Raw genomic sequence first — 21597 nt, forward strand, 5'->3', positions numbered from 1 at the left:
CAACTGGAGAAACTCTTAAGCTTTTACACCTGTCTTCACATACTCTACGCTTTAATATGCAGTCAGGAATCAGAGATACTTACTGTTTGCTTGCAGAGAACTTAATTGGTAAGGGAAACTTAATTCTGGTGAGCTCGAACTTTAATGAGCATGCTTGAGATGAAAAAGAGTTTCTGAATGACTGGTCCACCATTCAAAGTTTTCAGAACTTAACTGTAAACTTCATCCTGCCAATCTTCATCAGAAACTTAATCTTTGGTTTATTGTGCAATTTGGCTCCCTAGTTCACTTTGCTTGCCATTCCCGGGAGCAGCACAAGACAGCCTTTAGAATGGAAAGTTAATGTGGTGTCTTCAGTGGAGAGCAAATCTCAGAGGAGATCTTGGCACACTTTTGTGTTGATCTCAAGTGAACAAACAGGAGAACAAATAAGAACCTTATCAAACGCCTTTCAGAAATCCAAGTATTATTACAACTACTGGTCCTGCTTTATCTATCCTGTCTGTTACTGCCTCAAAGAGCTTCAATAGATCTGTCAGGCATGATTTTCCCTTAATGAAGTCATGTTAACTCTACTTGATTACAGTATGTATTTCTAAATGCTCTACAATTACATTCTTTGCAATACGGTCAGAGAATTATACAGATACTTCAAACATTTTCCTATGACAGATGTTAAGCGAAGTGGCCTATAGTTCCTATTGTTTTTGTCTCCCTCCCTTACAAATAAGGATGTTACACTGGCAGTTTTCAAATACTTTGGGACTTTTCCAGATGCTAAGATTTCTTGGAAGATTACATCCACTATCTCTGTAGCTACATTCTTTAACACACTAGGATGTAATCCATCAGGAGTATTTTGGCCTTTAGCCCCATTCCTTTCCATAACACTTTTCTTCTAACCATATTATTCTTTCAGAAGGGTCACTCCACCTGAAAAGTCAACTGTTTTTTTCCCCACAAACGTTGCCAGACCTCCTGAGCATTTCCAGCAATTTCTGTTTTTGTCCCTTACAGAATGAGGCTGGAGAAACAACAATGGGGAATCAAGAAATGGCAAAAGGGTTAAATAAATACTTTTCACCAGTCTTCACTGTAGAAGATGCAACAGCATTTCAAAATTACTAAATATTCAAGGAGTAAAACAAATAAATAAATACAATAACTATCACCATTTAAAACGTGCAAGGGAAACTAATGGGGCTAAAGACCAACAAGCCCCTGGACCTGATGGACTGCAACCCACATTCCCTCCAATTTACTTTCTAGCTGTGTGGGCTTCCGTGGTCTATGTGTAGCCGCAGCTTCCAGAACCAAAAATAAATGCTGTGATCAGCGGATTAATGTCAATCTGTCTGCAGAACCTTGTGCACATACACATTTTAGAGGGAGCTTTGAATGAATCCTAGGTGTAATAACTCAAGAAACTTGACTGGAGAAGAACACTATTTATTTCGGAACAAAAGAGAGCCACTACTTATGGCATACATAGGCTAGTCCCCTAGATAAAAAGTGCCTTTTGGTATCACACACAAGCAAACTTTTCTCCCCCATCAACAATTTGCTTTTAATTATTTACCGCCACCAGTAAATCACCATGAAGGTGCCTACTTTTTTTTTAAACTGTTTTATTACTCGGAAGTGCTCTTACACACAACTGAGTGGCGTTCCCACCCAAAATCATTGTGATTTATTTCTGTGACCAATTAACCACCACCACCAGTAATTACCCATGCAGGGATGGTGGTGGCTTTGTGGTATTATCAACGGATTGCAAATCCAGAGACCCTAGTAACATTCTGGAGACCTGGGTTTGAATCCTGCCATGATGGTGACATTTGAATTGAATTTTTAAAAACCTGGAGTTAAGAATCTAATTAATGATGACCATGAATTCATTGTCAATTGTCACAATATGTCAAAAATATTCTTCAATAGACAGAAGAATCCCTTTGCTTTTTTTCCACTGAATGCGGTGTTGACAATGTCAGCCTTTGTTGCCCATCCCAAATTCATTTTGAATCAAGTGGCTTCTCAGACATTTCAAAATGTAGGAAGATTCAATCACTGCTGAGAGTCTGGTATCAAATTCAGGCCAGACCAGAAAATGTAGGCAGATTTTCTTCCTGAAAAGACATTGTAGGGATCCTATGAAATGAAATCTATAGTGTGGAAACAGACTATTTGGCAAAACAAGTCCAAACCACCCATCTGAAGAGTATCCCACCTCAACCTACTACCTACCCTATTACTCTACATTTCCCCTGACTAATGCAGCCAGACATCCCTGAACATTATGGGCAATTTAGCATGACCAATTCCCTTAAACTGCACATCTTTGGACTGTGGGAGGAAACCAGAGCACCCAGAGGAAACACATGCAGACATAGAGAAAATGTGCAACCTTCACACAGGCAGTAGCCAAAGGCTGGAATTGAACCTGGGTCCTTGGTGCTGTGAGGAGCAGTGTTTACCACTGAGCCAAACCACATTGATAGCTTTATTCTTCAAATCAAGTACCTGAACATTTAAACTCCACTAACTACCATGGTGGATTTAAACTCACATCCACAAAGCATGAGCCTGAATCATGGATTACTGGTCCAGTGACATTACTACACCATTACCTCCATTTACATAAAGTTGGTATGCACACTCAATGTCTATGGAGAAACACTACATAAATTTGGTGTTTCATTTATCTGTTCAGATATTGAATTTCTAACTGATATCTCCAAGGCTGAATGGTTTGATGACACTGACAGTCATAACAAATGAATATTTTCAGGACTGAAGATGTTTCTGAGGCTGTTCTCAGAAAAGGGGAACATCTGATAACTTCCCTTAAAAGTTCTTAAATATACATTCATCCAGCTCCCTCGCCTCAATGTCTCTAACTGCAGATTTCCATGCAAAAACTAATTCTGTGGTATAGAAGAAAGTTTGCAAGTCTGATTAATTATGTAACTAAATATTCCACAGAAAACTGCTATAAGTCACTTGGTGAACAGAACTAGTGTTTATTGCAAAAATAATTACGCTGTTGAACCTCTAACTCATCAAAACTGAATCGGAAGAATACAATATTGCTGTGAGATGTGTTCTCATCCAGCTGTCACTCCCATTTTTGTCTTTTTTCATGAGAAGTATGTCTTTGATGGGATGGCTTCCAATATCCTATCTCTTGCATATTTCCAGTATATAATTGATAAGTCTGGTACAGCTGAATCTGTAGCTGCATGTCAAAATTTCCTTACACATCTTAATGAGCTCAATGCAAATTTACTTTTGAAATGGAACAGTCTAATCAGCTCCCTTCCTTCAAAATGCTAGTTGAGAAATTAACTAACAGGTTCTCTACAACTGTCTGGTACAAGCATGCCTTTGCTGACCAATATTCGTGTTGATTCTCCTATAACTACATCCCTTATAACAAAGGCTGTATCAGAAGCATTGTTAACAAATCTTGAGACTTCTTAACATGCAAGGCTGATGAGAATATATACACATCAAAACTGTGTTGTGTTGAAATGGCCAACCCAATTAGATCACTGGTTGCTATATGATGTGTAAACTCATAGATGGGCCTAAGGCTGTTTTTTTAGGTCCTGAAACATACTGAGACAAGCTCAGATATCCTGAAGAGTAACAAAAATGAAAGTGCTGGAGAAACTTAGCACTTCTGTTGAAAAATAAAACAGGAAAAACAGGGTTAATGTTTTGAGTCTAATGCCTGTTCTTCAGAGCTAGAAAAGTAAGGTGTCTCAAGAAATTTGACATTAAAGTGAAGCTAATCATTTCTCACTGCTAATGTGCAGTTTCAACACAAGTGGCATTCTCCACTAAGAGGCTACTTGCTATCATTTGTGTTCCTATCACACAAATGATATAGTCAATGAGTTTCAGTACCAGTGTGATGCCAGTTATGTAGGCTATGCATCTCTATGACTGGTGCTTAAAAACCACAATAGATGCTAGAGGTGATTTGTGATGGGCCAATACAGTAAGAATTACGTTAATAATCAATTAAAATCAGTCAGGTTTACAATGCACTGAAAACAGCAAATGATGGAAAACACAGCAGGTCAGACAGCATCCATGGAGAGAAAGAGCAAGCTAATTATTTGAGTCTGGATGACTTTTCATCAGAGCTGAAGTGAAGTACGGATGATCAACATTTATGCTATAGTTTGGGGAGGGAGGGTAGTGGGTGTAGGGTGCTGCTGGAAAAAGGATGATGGTACTTCAGATTAAAAGTGATCAGAATATAAGAGTGGTAGAACAATGGTGTGTCTCCTGGCAGACTTGAAAGGAGAGTAAAATGGGATGGAGAGGTTAGGACATGATAACAAGCTAAAAGAAAGTGAAGAATGGTTCACAAATTTAAAGGTATTGAATTCAATATTAATGTAAAGTGCCCAGTCTGAAGATAAAATGTTGTTCCTCCAGTTTGCACTGTGATTTACTGGCACACTGCAGCATGCCGAGGACAGACATGTGACATGCGAGCAGGATGCTGTGTTAAAATGACCTGCTATGGGAATGTCAGGGAACTGGTTGCGCACAGAGCAGTGGTGTTCCACAAAGCAGTCACTCAGTCTGCATTTTAGGTTTCTCTGATATAGAGCAGGCACATTGGGTACAGCAAATACAATATAAAAGATTGAAGATGGTACAAGTGAAAACCGCCTCACATAGAAAGCCTGACTAGACCCTTGGAGCAGGGAGATGGTGAAGGGGCAGATATTGCAATATTTGCAATTACATGGGAAGGTGCTATGGAAAGGAGGGATGGTGTTGATGGTTGGGGAGTGGATTAGGGTGTCCCAGAAGAAACGATCCGTGCAAAATGCAGACGGAGGAGAGAGGGGACATAGGCATCTGTTTGGATGATGCCACCTTTCCAAGTTGTGCTGCTGACATGGCTTGCTTCTTCCTTGATCGTGGCTTCACACCCACTATGGCTGTCAGGGCCCTCAAAAGCATCTAACCTACCACCTGTGCTTCTGCCCTTGCTCCTTCCCATCACTCAGCAATGTGATCAGGTTTCCCTTGTCCTCACTTTTCATCCCACCAGCCTCCATATTCAAAGGATCATTCTCTGCCATTTCAAACAACTCTAGCAGAACACCACTACCAAACACATCTTCTCCTCACTCACCCTCTCTATACTGGACAAACCAAATGCAAACTGGGTGATTACTTTGCAGACCACCTCCAGTCGGTACACAAGCAGGATCCTGACTTTCCAGTCGCAGGTCATTTTAACACAGCATCCTGCTCGCGTGCCTACACGTCTGTCCTCAGCATGCTGCAGTGTTCTAGTGAATCACAACACAAACTTGAGGAACAACATCTCATCTCCAGTCTAGATACTTTATAGCCTACTGGGCTTATTATTGAGTTCAAACCCTTTAAATTGTGAACCATTTTTTCCCCTTTCTTTTAACTTGTTATCATGTCAGAGTGTTGGACAGAGATTGGCCGACTTGCAGAAGGCAAACAGTGGGGATATAGATTGACAGCCGATAACTAGTGGAGCTCTGCAAAGGTCAGTAACGGGAACACAACTTTTCACATTATACATTAATAATCTGGACGAATGAAATGGGGCACTGTTGCTAAGTTTGCAGATGACACAAAGATAGGAGGGGGGACATGCAGTGCTGAGAAAACAAGGAGGCTGCAAATGGACTTGGACAGGCTAGCAATGTGGGCAAAAAAGTGTCAGATGGAATACAATGTTGGAAAGTGTGAGGATATACACTTTGGACAGAAGAATAGAGGTGTGGACTATTTTCTAAGTGGGGAAAGGCTCCTGAGATCTGAAACACAAAGGGACTTAGGAGTCCTACTTCAGGATTCTCTTAAAATTAACATGAAGTTCAGTTGTAGAAAGGAGGCGAATGCAATGTTAATATTGATTTCAAGAAGGTTAGAATAAAAGATGGAAATATATTCTGAGACTGCATAGGGCTCAGGTTGGACAGCATTTGGAATACTGTGATGAGTTGGGATCCATATCTAAGGAAGAGTGTGCTGGCCTTGGAGGGCTCCAGAGGAGGTTTACAAAAATGATGCCAGGATGGAGGGCTTGTCATAGGGTTTGGGAGGTAATTTCACCGAAATATACACGATGCTGTGAGGGTACATAGAGTGGACATGGAGACGATGATCCAAATGCAAGAGTGGTTAAGCTGTGGAACTCATTGCCATGTTGCTGTTGTGGAGGCCAACTTATTGAATATATTTAAGATAGAGATAGATAGGTTCTTGTCAGAGCATTGAGTATAGGAGTTGGGAGGTCATATTGTGGCTGTACAGGACATTGGTTAGACCACTTTTAAAATATTGCGTGCAATTCTGGTCTCCTTCGTATTGGAAGGATGTTGTGAAACTTGAAATGGTTCAGAAAAGACTGACAAGGATGTTGCCAAGGTTGTAGGATTTGAGCTATAGGCAGAGATTGAATAGACTGGGACTGCTTTCCCTGGAGCATTGAGGCTCCGGGGTGACCTTACAGAAGTATATAAAATCATGACGGGCAGGGATAGGATGGGATGGGAGAGTCCAGAACTAGAGGATATAAGTTTAGGGTGAGGGGGGAAAGATGTAAAAAGGGACCTGTGGAGCAATTTTTTCATAGAGAGTGATGCGTGCATGGAATAAACTGTCAGAGGAAGTGGTGGAAGCTGGTGCAAATACAGCATTTAAAAGGACCTGGATGGGTATGGGTTTAGAGGAAAAAGAGTCAAGCACTAGTAAATGGCACTAGATTAGGTCAGGATATCTGGTCGGCATGGACAAGTTGGACCAAAGGGTCAGTTTCCATGTTGTACATCTCTAAGACTCCATGTTTAGTAAGGACAATCAAGGATTACAGGGAGAAGGAAGGGTAATAAGGTTGAGAAACATATCAGCCAGGATCGAATAGCAGAGCAGACTCAATGGCATAAATGGCTTACTTCTGCTCCTATATCTTGTCGTCTTCTAGACAGTAAGAAAGCAGTGGCAGACATTAAGGAGGCAATTCAGCAAAAAGAAAAGTTCCAATAAGAAGGAAAGTCTCAGAGAAGGATAAGCCAATTATGGTGAACCAAGGAAGTCATGGAGAGTATTAAGTTGAAAGAAAAACATATAAGGTCTACGTCAGTGATAGCCTCAAAGACTGGGGTAAATTCAGAATCCAGAAAAGGAGGACTAAAAGAGAATAGACAGAAAAAAAATCAACTACGAGGGCAAACTAACACGTATGTGTAGAGCCACAGGAGACAGGCACGGTCATCATTGAATATTTCTCCTGTGTGCTTAATGTGGAGAAAGATATGAAGACATGGGAACTTGAGAAAGTTAGTGGGGGTATCTTGTGGACAGTCCATATCACAGTTGGTGGAGGTCTTGGACATATTAGAATGTATGAAGGTGGATAAATCTCCTGGTCCTGACTAGATTTTTCCAAGAACACTGCATGAGGCTAGAGAAGACATTATGGGGGTGCTGGCTGATATTTTTGCATCGTTAACCATGGGTGAGGTCTCTGAAGACTGTAGGGTAGCGAATGTAGTGCCCTTATTCAAGGAGGGCTGCAAAGAAAAATCTGGGAACCAGAGGTCAGTAAGCCTTAAAATCTGTAGTGGGTAAGTTAATTGAGAAGATTCTGAGAGATAAGTCATACATGCATTTGAAAAAACAGGGTTTGATTAGGAGCAGTCAGCACAGCTTTGTGCATGGGGGATCATGCCTCACAAACTTGTTACAGCTCTTTGATGAAGTGACCATGTTGTGGCCATTACAGAGACTTGGATATCACAGAGGCAGAATGGTTGTTGGCTGTTCTGGGGTTTAGATGTTTCAAAGGAAGTTTGGGGGGGGGGGGTGCGAAGAGGGGAAATAAAGGAGATGAGGAATGGCACTATTAATCAGGTAGTAGTATAACAGCAGTGGAAAGGGAAGTAATCGAGGGGGGTTTGTTTACGGAATCATTACGTGTGGAACTCAAACAGGAAAGGAGCAGTCGCTTAATGGGAGTTTTCTATAGACCCTCCAATAGCAACAGAAACACGAAGGAGCAGGTTTCAGAAAGGTGCAGAAGTAACAGGGTTGTTGTCAACTTCCCTAATATTGACTGGAACCTCCTTAGTGCAAATAGTTTGGATGGAACAGATTTTGAAAATGTGTTGCTGGAAAAGCGCAGCAGGTCAGGCAGCATCCAAGGAGCAGGAAATTCAACGTTTCGGGCATAAGCCCTTCATCAGGAATGTTGAAGGGCTCAAGCCCGAAACGTCGATTCTCGTGTTCTACAGGGATCTGTTCTGGGACCTCTGCACTTTGTGATTTTTATAAATGATTGCATGAAAAGTGGAAGGGTGGGTTAGTAAGTTTGCCAATGATACGAAGGTTGGTGGAGTGGTGGATAGTGTGGAGGGCCATTGTATGTTGCAACGGGACATTGACAGGATGCAGAACACAGCTGAGAAGTGGCAGATGGCATTCAACCCAGAAAAGTGTGAAGTCACTCATTTTGGAAGGTTGAATTTGAATGCAGAATACAGGTTTAAAGGTAGGATTCTTGGCAGTGTGGAGGTACAGAGAATCTTGGGGTCCACATCCATAGATCCATCAAAATTACTACCCAAATTGATTAGGGCATTAAGAAGGCATATAGTGTGTTGGCTTTCATTAGCAGGAGGATTGAGTTTAAGAACCGCGAGGTTATGCTGCAGCTCTATAAAGCCCTGGTTACAGCTTACTTGGAATATTGTGTTCAGTTCTGGACGCCTCATTATAGGAAGGATGTGGAAGCTTAAGCTAGGGTGCAGAGGAGATTTACCTGGATGCTGCCTGGACTGAAGGGAGTCATAACAAAGGTTGAGGGAGTTAGGGTTTTTCTCACTGGAGCAAAGAAGGATGAGAGGTGACTTGGCAGAGGTGTACAAGATTAGGAGAGGCATAGATAGAGCGGATAACCAGAGACTTTCTCCCAGGGCGGAAATGGCTATCAAGACGGGGCATAATTTCAGGTGATTGGAGGAAGGTTTAGGAGAGATGTCAGTGTAACAGGTCCTTTACACAGAGTGGTGGGTGTGTGGAATGCACTGCCAGCAGTGGTAGTAGAGTCAGATACATTAGGCACATGGATGATAGTAAAATGAAGGGTATGTAGGTTGGTTTGACCTTAGAGTAGGATAAAAGGTTGGCACAACATCAAGGGCTAAGCGCCTGTACTGTGCTGTACTGTTTTATGTTCTTGACCAGAGAGGTTGATGAGGGCAGGGTGGAAGACATCGTCTAAATGGATGTCAGTAAGGCCTTTGATAAAGTTCCACATGGTAGGCTGCTCTGGAAGGTTAGATCGCATGGAATCCTAAGGGAGCTGCCAAAGTGGAATCGCAATTACCATCAGCTTCCTACCATCAAGGCAATAAGAGAAGGATGCTTATCGGACTGGAGGCCTGTGACTAGTGGAGTGCCTCAGGGGTTGGTGCACAGCCCATTGCTGTTTTTTATCTATATCAATGATTTGAATGAGAATGTAAAGGCATGATTACTAAGTTTGCAGATGACACTAAATCAGGCAGTATTGTAGACAGTGAGGAACGTTATTAGAAACTGCAGCAGGACTTTGATCAGCTAGGGAAGTGGGTGAAGAAATGGTAAATGACATTTAATAGAGATAAGTGTGAGGTCACGTATGTTGGAAAGTCAAATCAAGGTCAGAGTTTCATGGTAAATGGGAGGGCGTTAAGGAGTGTAGTGGAGCAGAAGTGAGAACGTTTATAGCCTTGAATGATGTCCTTAAACATTTGGACGAAAATGTAACTTTGAATTATAGAACACATTTGTTGCATACTATTAAACGATATGGCCGGGAAGATAAGATAATTAAGAACATTTGCCTTAACATCAGCAAATCTGTATAAACAAGACACTGACCTTACATTCACAGCTGTTCCTTTGTGAATGCAAAAGACAGAAAATTACAGACCAATTAGCCCAATCTCGGTCATAGGTAAGATCCCAGAATCCATTGCGAAGGATGACATTTCCTAATACTTGCAAGTGTATGGTAAAATAGGGCAAAGTCAGTACAGTTTCTTCAAGGAGAGATCATGCCTGACAAATCTGCTAGAAATCTTTGAGGAAGTAATGAGCAGGTTAGACCAAGGGACAGCCAATGGCAGTTGTCTACCTGGCCTTCAAGAAAGCCTTTGACAAGATGTCGCACAGGAGGTTACTGAGTAAGAGAAGGGCCAATGGCATTAGCGACAACGTGTTAGCATAGATAGAAGCTTGGCTGTCTGGCAGAAAGCAGAGAGTGGGGATTAAGAAGGTCCTTCTCAGGATGGCAGCCGGTGACAAGTGGTGTTCCGCACGGCTCAGTGTTTGGACCACAACTTTTCACTTAATAAATTAACAATCTAGATGAAGTCACTAATGGCATTCTGGTTAGGTTTGCAGACAATACAGGGACAGGTAGCACTGAGGAAATGTGGTGGCTGCGGAAGGATTTGAACAGATTACTAGAATGGGCAAAGAAGTGCAGATGGAATACAACGCTGGATAGCGTGAGGTTGTGCACTTTGGAAGGAAGAATACAGGCATAGAATATTTTCTAAATGGGGAGAAAATTCAAAAGTCTGAAGTGCAAATGGAATTGGGAGTTTGGAGTTTTAGTCCGGGATTCTCTCAAGGTAACCTTGCAGACTGAATCAATAGTTAGGAAGGCATATGCAATGATGGCACTTATTTTGAAAGGACTTGAATATAAAAGCAGGGATGCACCTCTGAAGCTCTATAAAGCTCTGGTCAGATCACATCTGGAGTATTGTGCGCAGTTGTGGGGCCCAAACCTGAGGAAGGTTTACACTCGATAGAGTTTAGATGAATGGGGGGGATCCAACTGAAACATACAGTAAACTGAATGGCCTGGACAGAGTGGACGTTGGGAAGATGTTTCCATTGGTAGGAGAGACTAGGACCAAGAGCATAGCCTTAGAGTTAAGGAAAGACCTTTTGGAAAGGAGATAAGGGGAAACTTCTTCAGCCATGGTTAATCTATGGAATTCATTGCCACAGTAGGATGTGAAGGCCAGGTCACTGAGTATATTTAAGACCGAGATAGATAGGTACTTGATTGTTAAGGGGATCAAGGAGAAAGCGGGTAAATGGGGTTAATAAACTTATCAGCCATGATTAAATGGCAGAGTAGACTAGATGGGCTAAACGGTCTAATTTCTGCTTCTGTGTTTTATGGTCTTATATACTCTCCAAACCTATCTGACAAACATAACAACATGAACTAGGAGCAGGAGTGGGCCATCTGTGCTTAGAGCCTTCTTCACCATTCAATAAGATGATGGCTGATCTTTTCATGGCTTCAGCTTCACTTACCCGCCCTCTCACCATAACCCTTAATTCCTTTACTGTTCAGAAAATTCCCTATTGTAGCTTTAAAAACATTTACTGAGGGAGCCTTAACCATTTCACTGAACAGGGAATTCCATAGATTCACAAGCCTCTGGGTGAAGAAGTTTCTTCTCAATTCAGTCCTAAATCTGCTCCCTCTAATCTTGAGACTATACTCTCTTGTCCTAGTTTCACCTTCCAGTAGAACCACCTTCTCTACTTCTATCTCAACAACTCCCTTCATACTTTTATAGGTTTCTAGAAGATCTCCCTTCATTCTTCCAAATTCCAATGAGTATAATTCCAGTCTACTCAGTACCTCCTCATAAGCCAACCCCCTCAACTTAAAATCAACCTAGTGAACCTCCTCCTCTACACTCCTTCTTGCACCAGTACATCCTTCCTCAAGTAAGGAAACCAAAACTGCACACAGTACTCCAGATGTGGCCTCACCAGCATTCTATACAGCTGCAACATAACCTCCCTGCTTTTTAAATTCCATTTGCCTTCTTAATTACCTGTTGTACCTACAGACCAACCCTCTGTGATTCATCCACAAGGACACTCTGGTACTTCTGCACAGCAGATTGCTGCAATTTCTTACCATTCAAGCAATAGCTCTTTTTACTGTTATCCCTACCAAAATGGATGGCTTCACATTTGTTAAAATTGTATTCCATCTGTCAGACTTTTGCCCACTCACTTAAACTATCTATGAACCTTTGCAACGATTCATAATCCTCTGTACACTTTGTTATACCACTCATCTTAGTTTCATCTACAAATTTTGACACAGTCCACACTGTCCCCAACTCCAAATCTTCAATGCAAATTGTGAATAATTGTGTTCCCAACACTGATTCCTGAGGGACACCACTCGTCACTAATTGCCAACCAGAAAAGTACTAATTTATCCTCACTCTTTGTCTCCTGTTGGTTATCTTAGATTGTCATACATTTTCCTCACATTTTCCCACTGTGCCTTATCATCCTAAGTTGCAAAAGATCAAAATTCTGAATCTGTCTTAAATATACTAAACAATCTTGTCCCTTCTATATTTGAACATCTTCTGATGTTATTTGTTTCCCATCCATCTTATCAATCTCCTTTATAATGCTTCATCCTTTCTTTTTGTTTCTGATTCTATTTTGGAGTAAATTTCATGTTAAATTTCCTTCTCCATCTTAGGTGTTATCCCATGAATTCTTTGGTTCACACATCACCATGCTGATTCCAGAACACATGAATTAAAGATATCTTCAATCTGAAGCATGGGCTTGTGGTCGCCTTTTCCATATGTTTGCCTGAAACATTCCAATGGCTAAAAACTTAGAACTATATTTTGTCTGCATGAAATTATGGTATTTTATCCAAGCTGCCATTTCAGAGCTTTGTTAAGCATTCAAATACTGAATGTCATTGGTTACACTGACTACTGATTTCACCAAATTCCTGGATCCCTGTGAACTTGGCAATGAATTTACATTTTCAACGATGTACAAAATTAAATAGAGTCAAGATTAGAGTGGTGCTGGAAAAGCACAGCAGGTCAGGCAGCATCCAAGGAGCAGGGAAATCGATGTTTCGGGCAAAACCCTGATGAAGGGTTTTTGCCCGAAACGTTGTTTTTCCTGCTACTCGGATGCTAACTTGCTGTGCTTTTCCAGCACTACTCTAACATTGACTCTAATCTCTAGAATCTGCAGTACACACTTCTGCCGATAAGACTAAATGGAGCTGGGTGCCAATTGATGGGCTAAGGGGCCTTTTCTGTGCTCTATGAAAAAATAATCTAATTTACATGGAGTCATAGAGCATGATCTTGCACTAAGTGTCCCACACTAGGTACATCTTTAAATCGTCACTTTAATAACCTGCATCATCCTTGATGTCACAATCACTAATGACACTATTAATGTCAGCTGTGTGCTCCCTAACAACATGTTGAGGTTTTATTATTTAGGTTCAGATCTTCAATTAGTATTTTAGGATTAGGGAATTCCGTGGCTAGGAGTTACAGACAAATTATGGGTGTTAGGCTTAGGATTGTGGTTAAAGTTAGGAGAACGTGATTGAAAGGTTTTGTCGACGGCTAAGATTAGAATTTGAGATTCAGTCGTAAAGAGTTAGGATCAGTGGTTTAGGATTAGTTGAAGAAAGACTCATGACCACTGTTGTATCAATGCACTTTACAAAATAGGAAACATTTTTTGAAGTATAATTACTATTGTAATTTGGGAAATATGACAATGAATGCACACCCTCACATTCCCAAAGGCATCGAAATGACAATGACTAGAGATAAATGATGATGAAGAAAGCCTAAACATTGATCAGAATACAGTAGCTCACTCGAGTATTTTTGAAACAGTGCCATGGAATTTTTGATGACTCAGTCATGGGCCTCAGGGTTCAGTTTAACATTCTAACTAAGAGGATGACATCTCCCAACTCGCCTTCTATACCACAGTGCGAATGTCAGTCCAGTTAATCGTCGAGTGAGGAGCATAAGTGGTTAGGATTGAGTTGGGGCAAAGACTCAGTGATTACGGTTCTATTGGGGGTGAAAGATCAGTGGTTAGGATTAAGTCGGGCAGAGACAGAATGAGGGATAAAATGACATCTATGGCATTACTTAGGAATGAGTTGGAGTGAAGGGTCAATGGTTAGAAATGATTTTTGAAAGCCATGATATGGAGATGCCGGTGTTGGACTGGGGTAAACAAAGTTAAAAATCACACAACACCAGATTATAGTCCAACAGGTTTATTTGTAAGTACATGCCAGAGGAGGAGTGCTCCAAAAGCTTGTACTTGTTGGACTATGGCCTGGTGTCCTATGACTTTTAACTTTTTGAAAGGTCAGTGGTTACTGGATTAGAACCTTTCTTGGCACCAGGGTTTCCACCTTGTCTCCCCATCATCGCCGACTCTCTCTACCAGACCCCAATCCAGAACTTTGCTCCCAGCCAGGGGCTCACCGACCTCTTCTTGTACTTCTCCTTGTCTGCTTTGAGGCAGTTGAGTTCCTTCTGCTGTTCCTCCAGCCGGAGCTTCAGGTCGCACCTGGCCTTCTGGAAGATGGCCTCGACGCGGCAGTTCTCCTCCTTCTCGGCCAGCTTGAGCTCGGCCAGCAGATCCTTGTTCTTGCGCATGAGGCTGAGGATGGTGTTGTTGATGTACTTGGCGAAGCGGTCATTGAGATCCTTGAAACGCTCCTTGCCATCCTCCAGGCCATCGTGCAGCTCCTTCTCCACCTGCTCGCCGGTTTTGTCGGGGTAGGTGGCCACCGGCCTCTGACAGCTCGAGTGCATGTCTCCGCGGTCCAAGGGGCGGCGGAGGCCGTCCTCACTCTCTCTCTCTCCCCCCGCCGCTGTCCTTCCGTCCAATTAAAAATAACACGTTACCGTTAACTCGCGAGGGCAGAATAGGGTTTCAAGACCTCGCCAGTTTGTGGGGGTGGGTTTTTTTTCCGTTCAGTCAGGGATGAGAGGAGGGGGGTGTGAGGGCGGGGCTGGGGTCAATTTGAAGCCTCCGGACAAACCACCTCGACGTCGCCTGTTTACTTTTGTCCGCCTGGCAGCCGTTACCACCCGGGCTTCGCGCCTGCGCGGTCACACCCATCCGCCCCTCCCCCCACCAACACCTCGCAACAAAGCAAAACAAAGCGTGGCCCAACTGACGCCACCCAGCCCCGCCCCTGCTGAGACCGCCCCTCCATCACCTGTCCCTCCCCACCCAGCCCCGCCCCCACACCTTCCCTCCCTACCCAGCCCCGCCCCTGCTGAGACCGCCCCTCCATCACCTGTCCCTCCCCACCCAGCCCCGCCCCCACACCTTCCCTCCCTACCCAGCCCCGCCCCTGCTGAGACCGCCCCTCCATCACCTGTCCCTCCCCACCCAGCCCCGCCCCCACACCTTCCCTCCCTACCCAGCCCCGCCCCTGCTGAGACCGCCCCTCCATCACCTGTCCCTCCCCACCCAGCCCCGCCCCCACACCTTCCCTCCCCACCCAGCCCCGTCCCTGCTGAGACCACCCCTCCATCACCATTCGCTCCCCACCCAGCCCCGCCCCTGCTGAGACCGCCCCTCCATCACCTTTCCTTCCCCACCCAGCCCCACCCCCACACCTTCCCTCCCAAACCAGCCCCGCCCCTGCCGAGACCGCCCCTCCATCACCCTTCCCTCCCCACCCAGCCCCGCCCCCACACCTTCCCTCCCTACCCAGCCCCGTCCCTGCTGAGACCACCCCTCCATCACCATTCGCTCCCCACCCAGCCCCGCCCCTGCTGAGACCGCCCCTCCATCACCTTTCCTTCCCCACCCAGCCCCACCCCCACACCTTCCCTCCCAAACCAGCCCCGCCCCTGCCGAGACCGCCCCTCCATCACCCTTCCCTCCCCACCCAGCCCCGCCCCCACACCTTCCCTCCCTACCCAGCCCCACCCCTGCTGAGACCGCCCGTCCATCACCTTTCCCTCCCCACCCAGCCCCTGCTGAGACCGCCCCTCCATCACCCTTCCCTCCCCACCCAGCCCCGCCCCAGCCGAGACCGCCCCTCCATCACCTTTCCCTCCCCACCCAGCCCCGCCCCTGCCGAGACCGCTCCTCCATCACCTTTCCCTCCCCACCCAGCCCCCCACACCTTCCCTCCCTACCCAGCCCCGCCCCTGCTGAGACCACCCCTCCATCACCTTACTCCCCCCACCCAGCCCTTCCCCCACACCTTCCCTCCCCACCCAGCCCTGCCCCAGCTGAGACCGCCCCTCCATCACCTCTCCCCACCCAGCCCTGCCCCTGCTGAGACCGCCCCTCCATCACCTTTCCTTCCCCACCCAGCCCCGCCCCCACACCTTTCCCTCCCCACCCAGCCCCGCCCCTGCCGAGACCACCTCTCCATCACCTTTCCTTCCCCACCCAGCCCCGCACCCCACATCTTCCCTCCCCACCCAGCCCCGCCCCGCCCCGCCCCCACACCTTCCCTCCCCACATACTGCGCGCGCAAACACGATCTTCGCACGCCTTTTGCCGTCGAGCGCATACGTTGAATACACTTTCTCCACCCTCAAACCAGCACCAATCCCCCAACCACATATACCACTTTCCCCACTCCCAACACCTTAACACGCCTGCCCCATCCCCACTGCCAACACCTGTCCCCAAACCTTGACATACCCCCATCCCCACTGCCAACACCCGTCCCCAAAACCTCAACATACCCCCATCCCCACTGCCAAAACCCGTCCCCAAACCTCAACATACCCCTATCCCCACTGCCAACATCCGTTCCCAAACCTCAACATACCCCTATCCCCACTGCCAACACCCATCCCCAAACCTTAACACGTATACCCCTATCCCCACTCCGAACACCCGTTCCCCAAATCTCAACACCCACACCCCTCCCCGAATCCAACACCAATCCCTCAAACCTAATACCCATAACCCTTTCCCCACTCCCAACACCAGCCCCCCAACCTGAATACCCACACCCTTTCCCCAATTCCAACATACCCTCTCCAATCCAACACCCATCCCCAAATCTCCACATCTTTCCCCCACTCCTAACACCCATCCCCAAAGCTCAATACCCTTATCCCAAACCACTCTCCTAACCCCAACCTCAATGACCAACACTCCTCATCCCAACACCAGTCCCCCAAACCTCAACATTTATACCCCCACACCCGATCAGCACCCAAAACTTAACACCCACATTCCCTTCCACTGCCAACACCCATTGCCTTTCCCAAACCCAACCTCACTTCCCAACTGCCTCCATAATCGCCAACCTTCTTCCCAACCTCATCCCTCAACAGCCCTGCCCCAAGTCACCCAAACCCAAGATTCTTGTCCAAAACTAACCCAACTGCTCCCCTCCTCCCCAAGGAGGAGTGTCGCGCATGCGCCATTCAACCCCTTGCCCTCACTGAAACCGAAATTGTTGGAGAAACTCTGCAGCCATTTTTGCGAAGAATGGCAGGTCTGGCCTCCAAAAGCTAACCCTTGTACTCCCACTGCAGGTGCTGCCAAGACCTGTTCAATTTCCCAAGCATTTTTTCACTTTTGTTTTGTTCCAGGTTTGCAGGGTCGGCATTAGTTCATTTTATATTAGCGCACGTGCTCACGCTGGCGTCGCGCCAACCCTCCAGCGCATGCACGTGGCCTGACGCCTTGACGTCACACCCGTCCTTCAGCGCATGCGCTGGTCTACCTTTTCCCATGTCAAGCGCGAAAGGCCCGTGCACCGCAGCGTGCCGTCTTGGCGCATGCGCTTGATTGATCCTCGTTGGCGCGATTGTCTGTCTGAATTCCGAGTCATGAGGGTGTGGATCTCAGTGAAATGAAGGTGTTCTGCCTATAATAGACAGTTTTATTGTCACATTTTGATAAACTAATACCAGTTCATCTTCAGAACGTGTACATACAAAGTACAAATGATGCCGTGTGGTAATGGAGTGAGGCACATGGCAAACGAGAGCAACATGGAGAACATTGAGCATCTAGAGCCTCCTGTTCAACTGGATTATGACTGATCTCTACCTCAGGATCATTTTCCACATTACCTTCATATCTTCTTTATTTAAAATTTAGAAAATTAGAGTTTTACAGCTTGAACTTAAGGTCAGATCTTTCGCAGCCCTGCTGAGTGGAGAAATCCAAAGATTCATCACGGTTTGTTTAAGAAATTCCTATTCATCTTAGTGACATATCTCTTACGGTTAGAGGATAATCAACAAGCAGTCATAGTTTCATTACTTTTTTCAAGAAATCCAACCCTGAACCTCCTTAGCTCAACCACTGTCACTTTAACACACCTCATATAATGTGCTACCTTGAGCAAGACTTTGGTTAGCTTGACCTAACATCTATTTATATGTGTCTCAATGTGACATTTTATTTGATAATGCTCCTTGGGACATTCTACCACATAGTATGCGCCGTGTAAACAGATTCTGCCAGGTTGACCTTTGCCAACTGCTGTACTCTCTCTGGCCCCATCACCACTTATCCTTTACTGCTCCACCTCTCCCAATTCCACCTTCAGCATAACCTTCTAAAGAAGAGTCACTGAACCTGAAATGTTAGCTACTTTCTCTTCACAGAAACTGCCAGAGCTGCTGAGTCTCTCCAATAATTTTTGTTTTTATTTCAGATCTCCAGCAAATGCAGGTATTTGCCATTTTTTCTACTTTTTTACAAGAATCTGTTGCGTATCCAACCAGGGATCCAGCTATTTGGATTTAGCAATGTGTAATGTGAAATGATCTTTGAATAAAAGAAACCATAACATGATAGAATCTAAATAGGATTTAGTTTTGGTGAAGGTCCTCCAACGCTAAATTGTGGATCCCAATACCTGTCTCAGTCTCAGTCACATGCCTACCCAACCATGGATCAAATCTGATGTATTTAATCAAAAGGGTCTCTTAATATCTCTTAAGCATTGTCCAGGTGACTCCCCTCTTTCCTGATATGTGACAGTGTCTGTAAGTCAGCTTTCAACTTGTTAAATATGAGTTGAAGTTCCTCTTAGTTCAGATGTGGTTACTGTTTATTGCACCGGTGTCCACCAGCTCTGACATATTACAACTGCAACACATCACTTGCCCACTCACCTGTAATCTTTTTAATTAATTCATTTAGATGTTAAATCTTTTAACAGTGAATTTGCTAACTGTACTCTTCAACAGTAATGAGACCATAAGACAAAGGAGCAGAAGTAGGCCCTGCAGCCTATCAAGTCTGTGCCAGTCACTGAGCTCATGAACTGATCTGATAATCTTCATCTCCACTATCCTGTGTTTTCCCTCTAACCCTTGATTTCTATTACAGATTAAAAATCTGTTTATTCCATCATTGAATATACTTGAACACTCAGTCTCAACAGCCTTCCACATAAGAATTCCACAGATTCACTTCCTTCTGAGAGAAGAAATTCTTCCTCATCTCTGTTTTAAATGTACAGCCACTTATTGTGAGATTAAGCCCTCTGGTCTTAGACTGTGTGACAAGGGAAACTAAACTGTCCGCATCTACTCTGTCAAATCCCCTCAGAATCATGTGTGTTTAAATAAGGTTACGTTTCATTCTTCTACTCCAATGAGTACAGACTGAACCTCTCTTTATAAAGCAGTCCCTCCAATCATGATATCAGCCTTATGAATCTTCTCTGTACTGACTCCAATATATTTCTTTAGATAAAGGTCCCAAAACTGTTAGAGAACAAAAGAACAAGGAACACTACACCACAGGAAATGGCCCTTCAGCTCAGAAAGCCCTCGCTGATAAATGACACATTTTTAACCTATAAATCTTTGCCTCGACAAGTCCATATCCCTCTATTCCTGGACTGTTCATGCATTTGTCACATTATCTGGCTCTACCTGCTCCTCTGGTACTGACTTCCAGGCACTTAACCCAACTAAAAGACTTGCCTGTCACACTTCCTTTAAACCTTTCCGCCTTTTACCTTGATGTCACTGAGTAATTGACATTTCTACATTCAGAAAATGACTCTGACTATCTCTCCTTTTCATGCTGTCATAATTTTGTAACCTCAATCTCTAGCATTAAAGGGAAAACAAATCAAATTTGCCCACTTTCACCTTGTAGCTAACAGCCTCCGAACCAGTCAATATTCTGTTAAATCCTTTCTGTACCATCTCCAAAGTGTCCACAAGCTTTTGATACTGTGGAGATCAGTACTATAAGCTATATTCCAAATGTGCCCTTACTAAAGATCTATACAGTAAGGACATGACTTGCTAACTTTTTATCCTCTGTATCTGGCCTTTGAAGGCAAGCATGCCATATGCTTTTTTGACCGCCATATCCACTTGTGTTGCCATTTTCAGGGACCTGTGCATGTGTATGTTTAGATCCCTCTGCATGCTAATGTGTCTAAGGATTCTCTCATCTATTGTATACTTCCTTCCTGCATTAGATCTTCCAAAATGCATCATCTTGCAATTCCATCTGGCATTTTTCAATCCAAGTCTCCAGCCTATTAATATCCTGCCATATCCTCTGGCAATATTCGTCACTATCTGCTGCTGTTCTAATTTTTTATCATCTACAAATAATTAGGCCACCTACATTCTCCTCCAAGTCATTTACATAAATATATTAAAAACAACAGGGATCCCAGCACTGATCCCTGCAGAACACCACTAGTCACATCTCCAGTCAGAAAGACACCTTTCCACTGTTAGTGTCTGTCTTCTATGACCAAGCCAGTTCTGTGTTAATGTCACTAGTGAATCCCATGTGACTTCACCTGTATCCGCCAATCATGAAGAACCTTGTCAAAGGCCTTAGTAAAGTCTATGTAGACAACATCCATCACACTACCACCATCAGTCATCTTTTTCACTCCCTCAAAAATATCAATCACATTTGTGAGACACAGCTTTCCCTACACAAAGCCATGCTGCCAATTGCTAATAAGTCCATATTTTTCCAAATTGAGTAAACCCAGTCCCTGAGAATCTTCTCCAATAATTTCACTGACATAAGGCTCACCAGCCTGTAATTTCTCAGAGTAACCCTGTTGGCCTTTTTAAATGCATTAACAACATTGGCTATTCTCCTGACCTGTGAAACCTTTCCTGTGACTCAGGAGGACACAAAGATTTAGGATAAGGCTCCTGAAATGTACTCTTTCACATCCATCAGTATTCTGGGATAGATCCAGTATTCTAGCTGTAGCACATCCAGTGCCTTATATGGGGTTTTAGCAAAACTTCCCTACTTTTATATTCCATTTACTTTGAAACGAAGGCCAACCTTCCATTTACTGTTCCTATTACCCTGATGAAGTTGGATGCTTGGTTTTTGTGGTTCATGGATGAGGACTCTCAGATCCTTCTGTGATGTAGCTTTCTGGTCTTCCTTCATTTCAATAGCATTCAGCTCCTCAACTCTTCCTGCCAAGGTGCATATTCTCACATTTTCCCATATTATATTCCATCTGCCAAGATTCTGCCCACTTGCTTAACCCATCTATATTCCTCTGCAAACTTTTTTCTGTCATCCAGAAACCAGCATTTTCCTTTACAAAAGATGAAAGTTTTAATCTAAGATTGCTGACTGTACCATATCTCCATGATACTGGAGTCCTTTGGCTATAAATTCTGTGAACATGATCTTAACCTCCATAACCACCTAATGAAGGAGTGGCGCTCTAAA

The 21597-nt window shown here is 44.2% G+C and overlaps 1 protein-coding gene across 1 annotated transcript in view; it reads right to left on the reverse strand.

Annotated features, from left to right (window-relative positions):
• Window positions 1–14720, reverse strand: part of LOC132817309 (desmin-like) — a 167015-nt gene extending 152295 nt beyond the window's left edge. Inside the window, exon 1 of the mRNA XM_060827720.1 lies at window positions 14392–14720. Within this exon, the coding sequence (XP_060683703.1) occupies window positions 14392–14720 (329 nt within the window). The remainder of the gene's footprint in view (window positions 1–14391) is intronic.
• Window positions 14721–21597: the final 6877 nt, after the last annotated feature.

This window comes from Hemiscyllium ocellatum, chromosome 7, assembly GCF_020745735.1.
Source record: "Hemiscyllium ocellatum isolate sHemOce1 chromosome 7, sHemOce1.pat.X.cur, whole genome shotgun sequence".
Lineage (NCBI taxonomy): Eukaryota > Metazoa > Chordata > Chondrichthyes > Orectolobiformes > Hemiscylliidae > Hemiscyllium > Hemiscyllium ocellatum.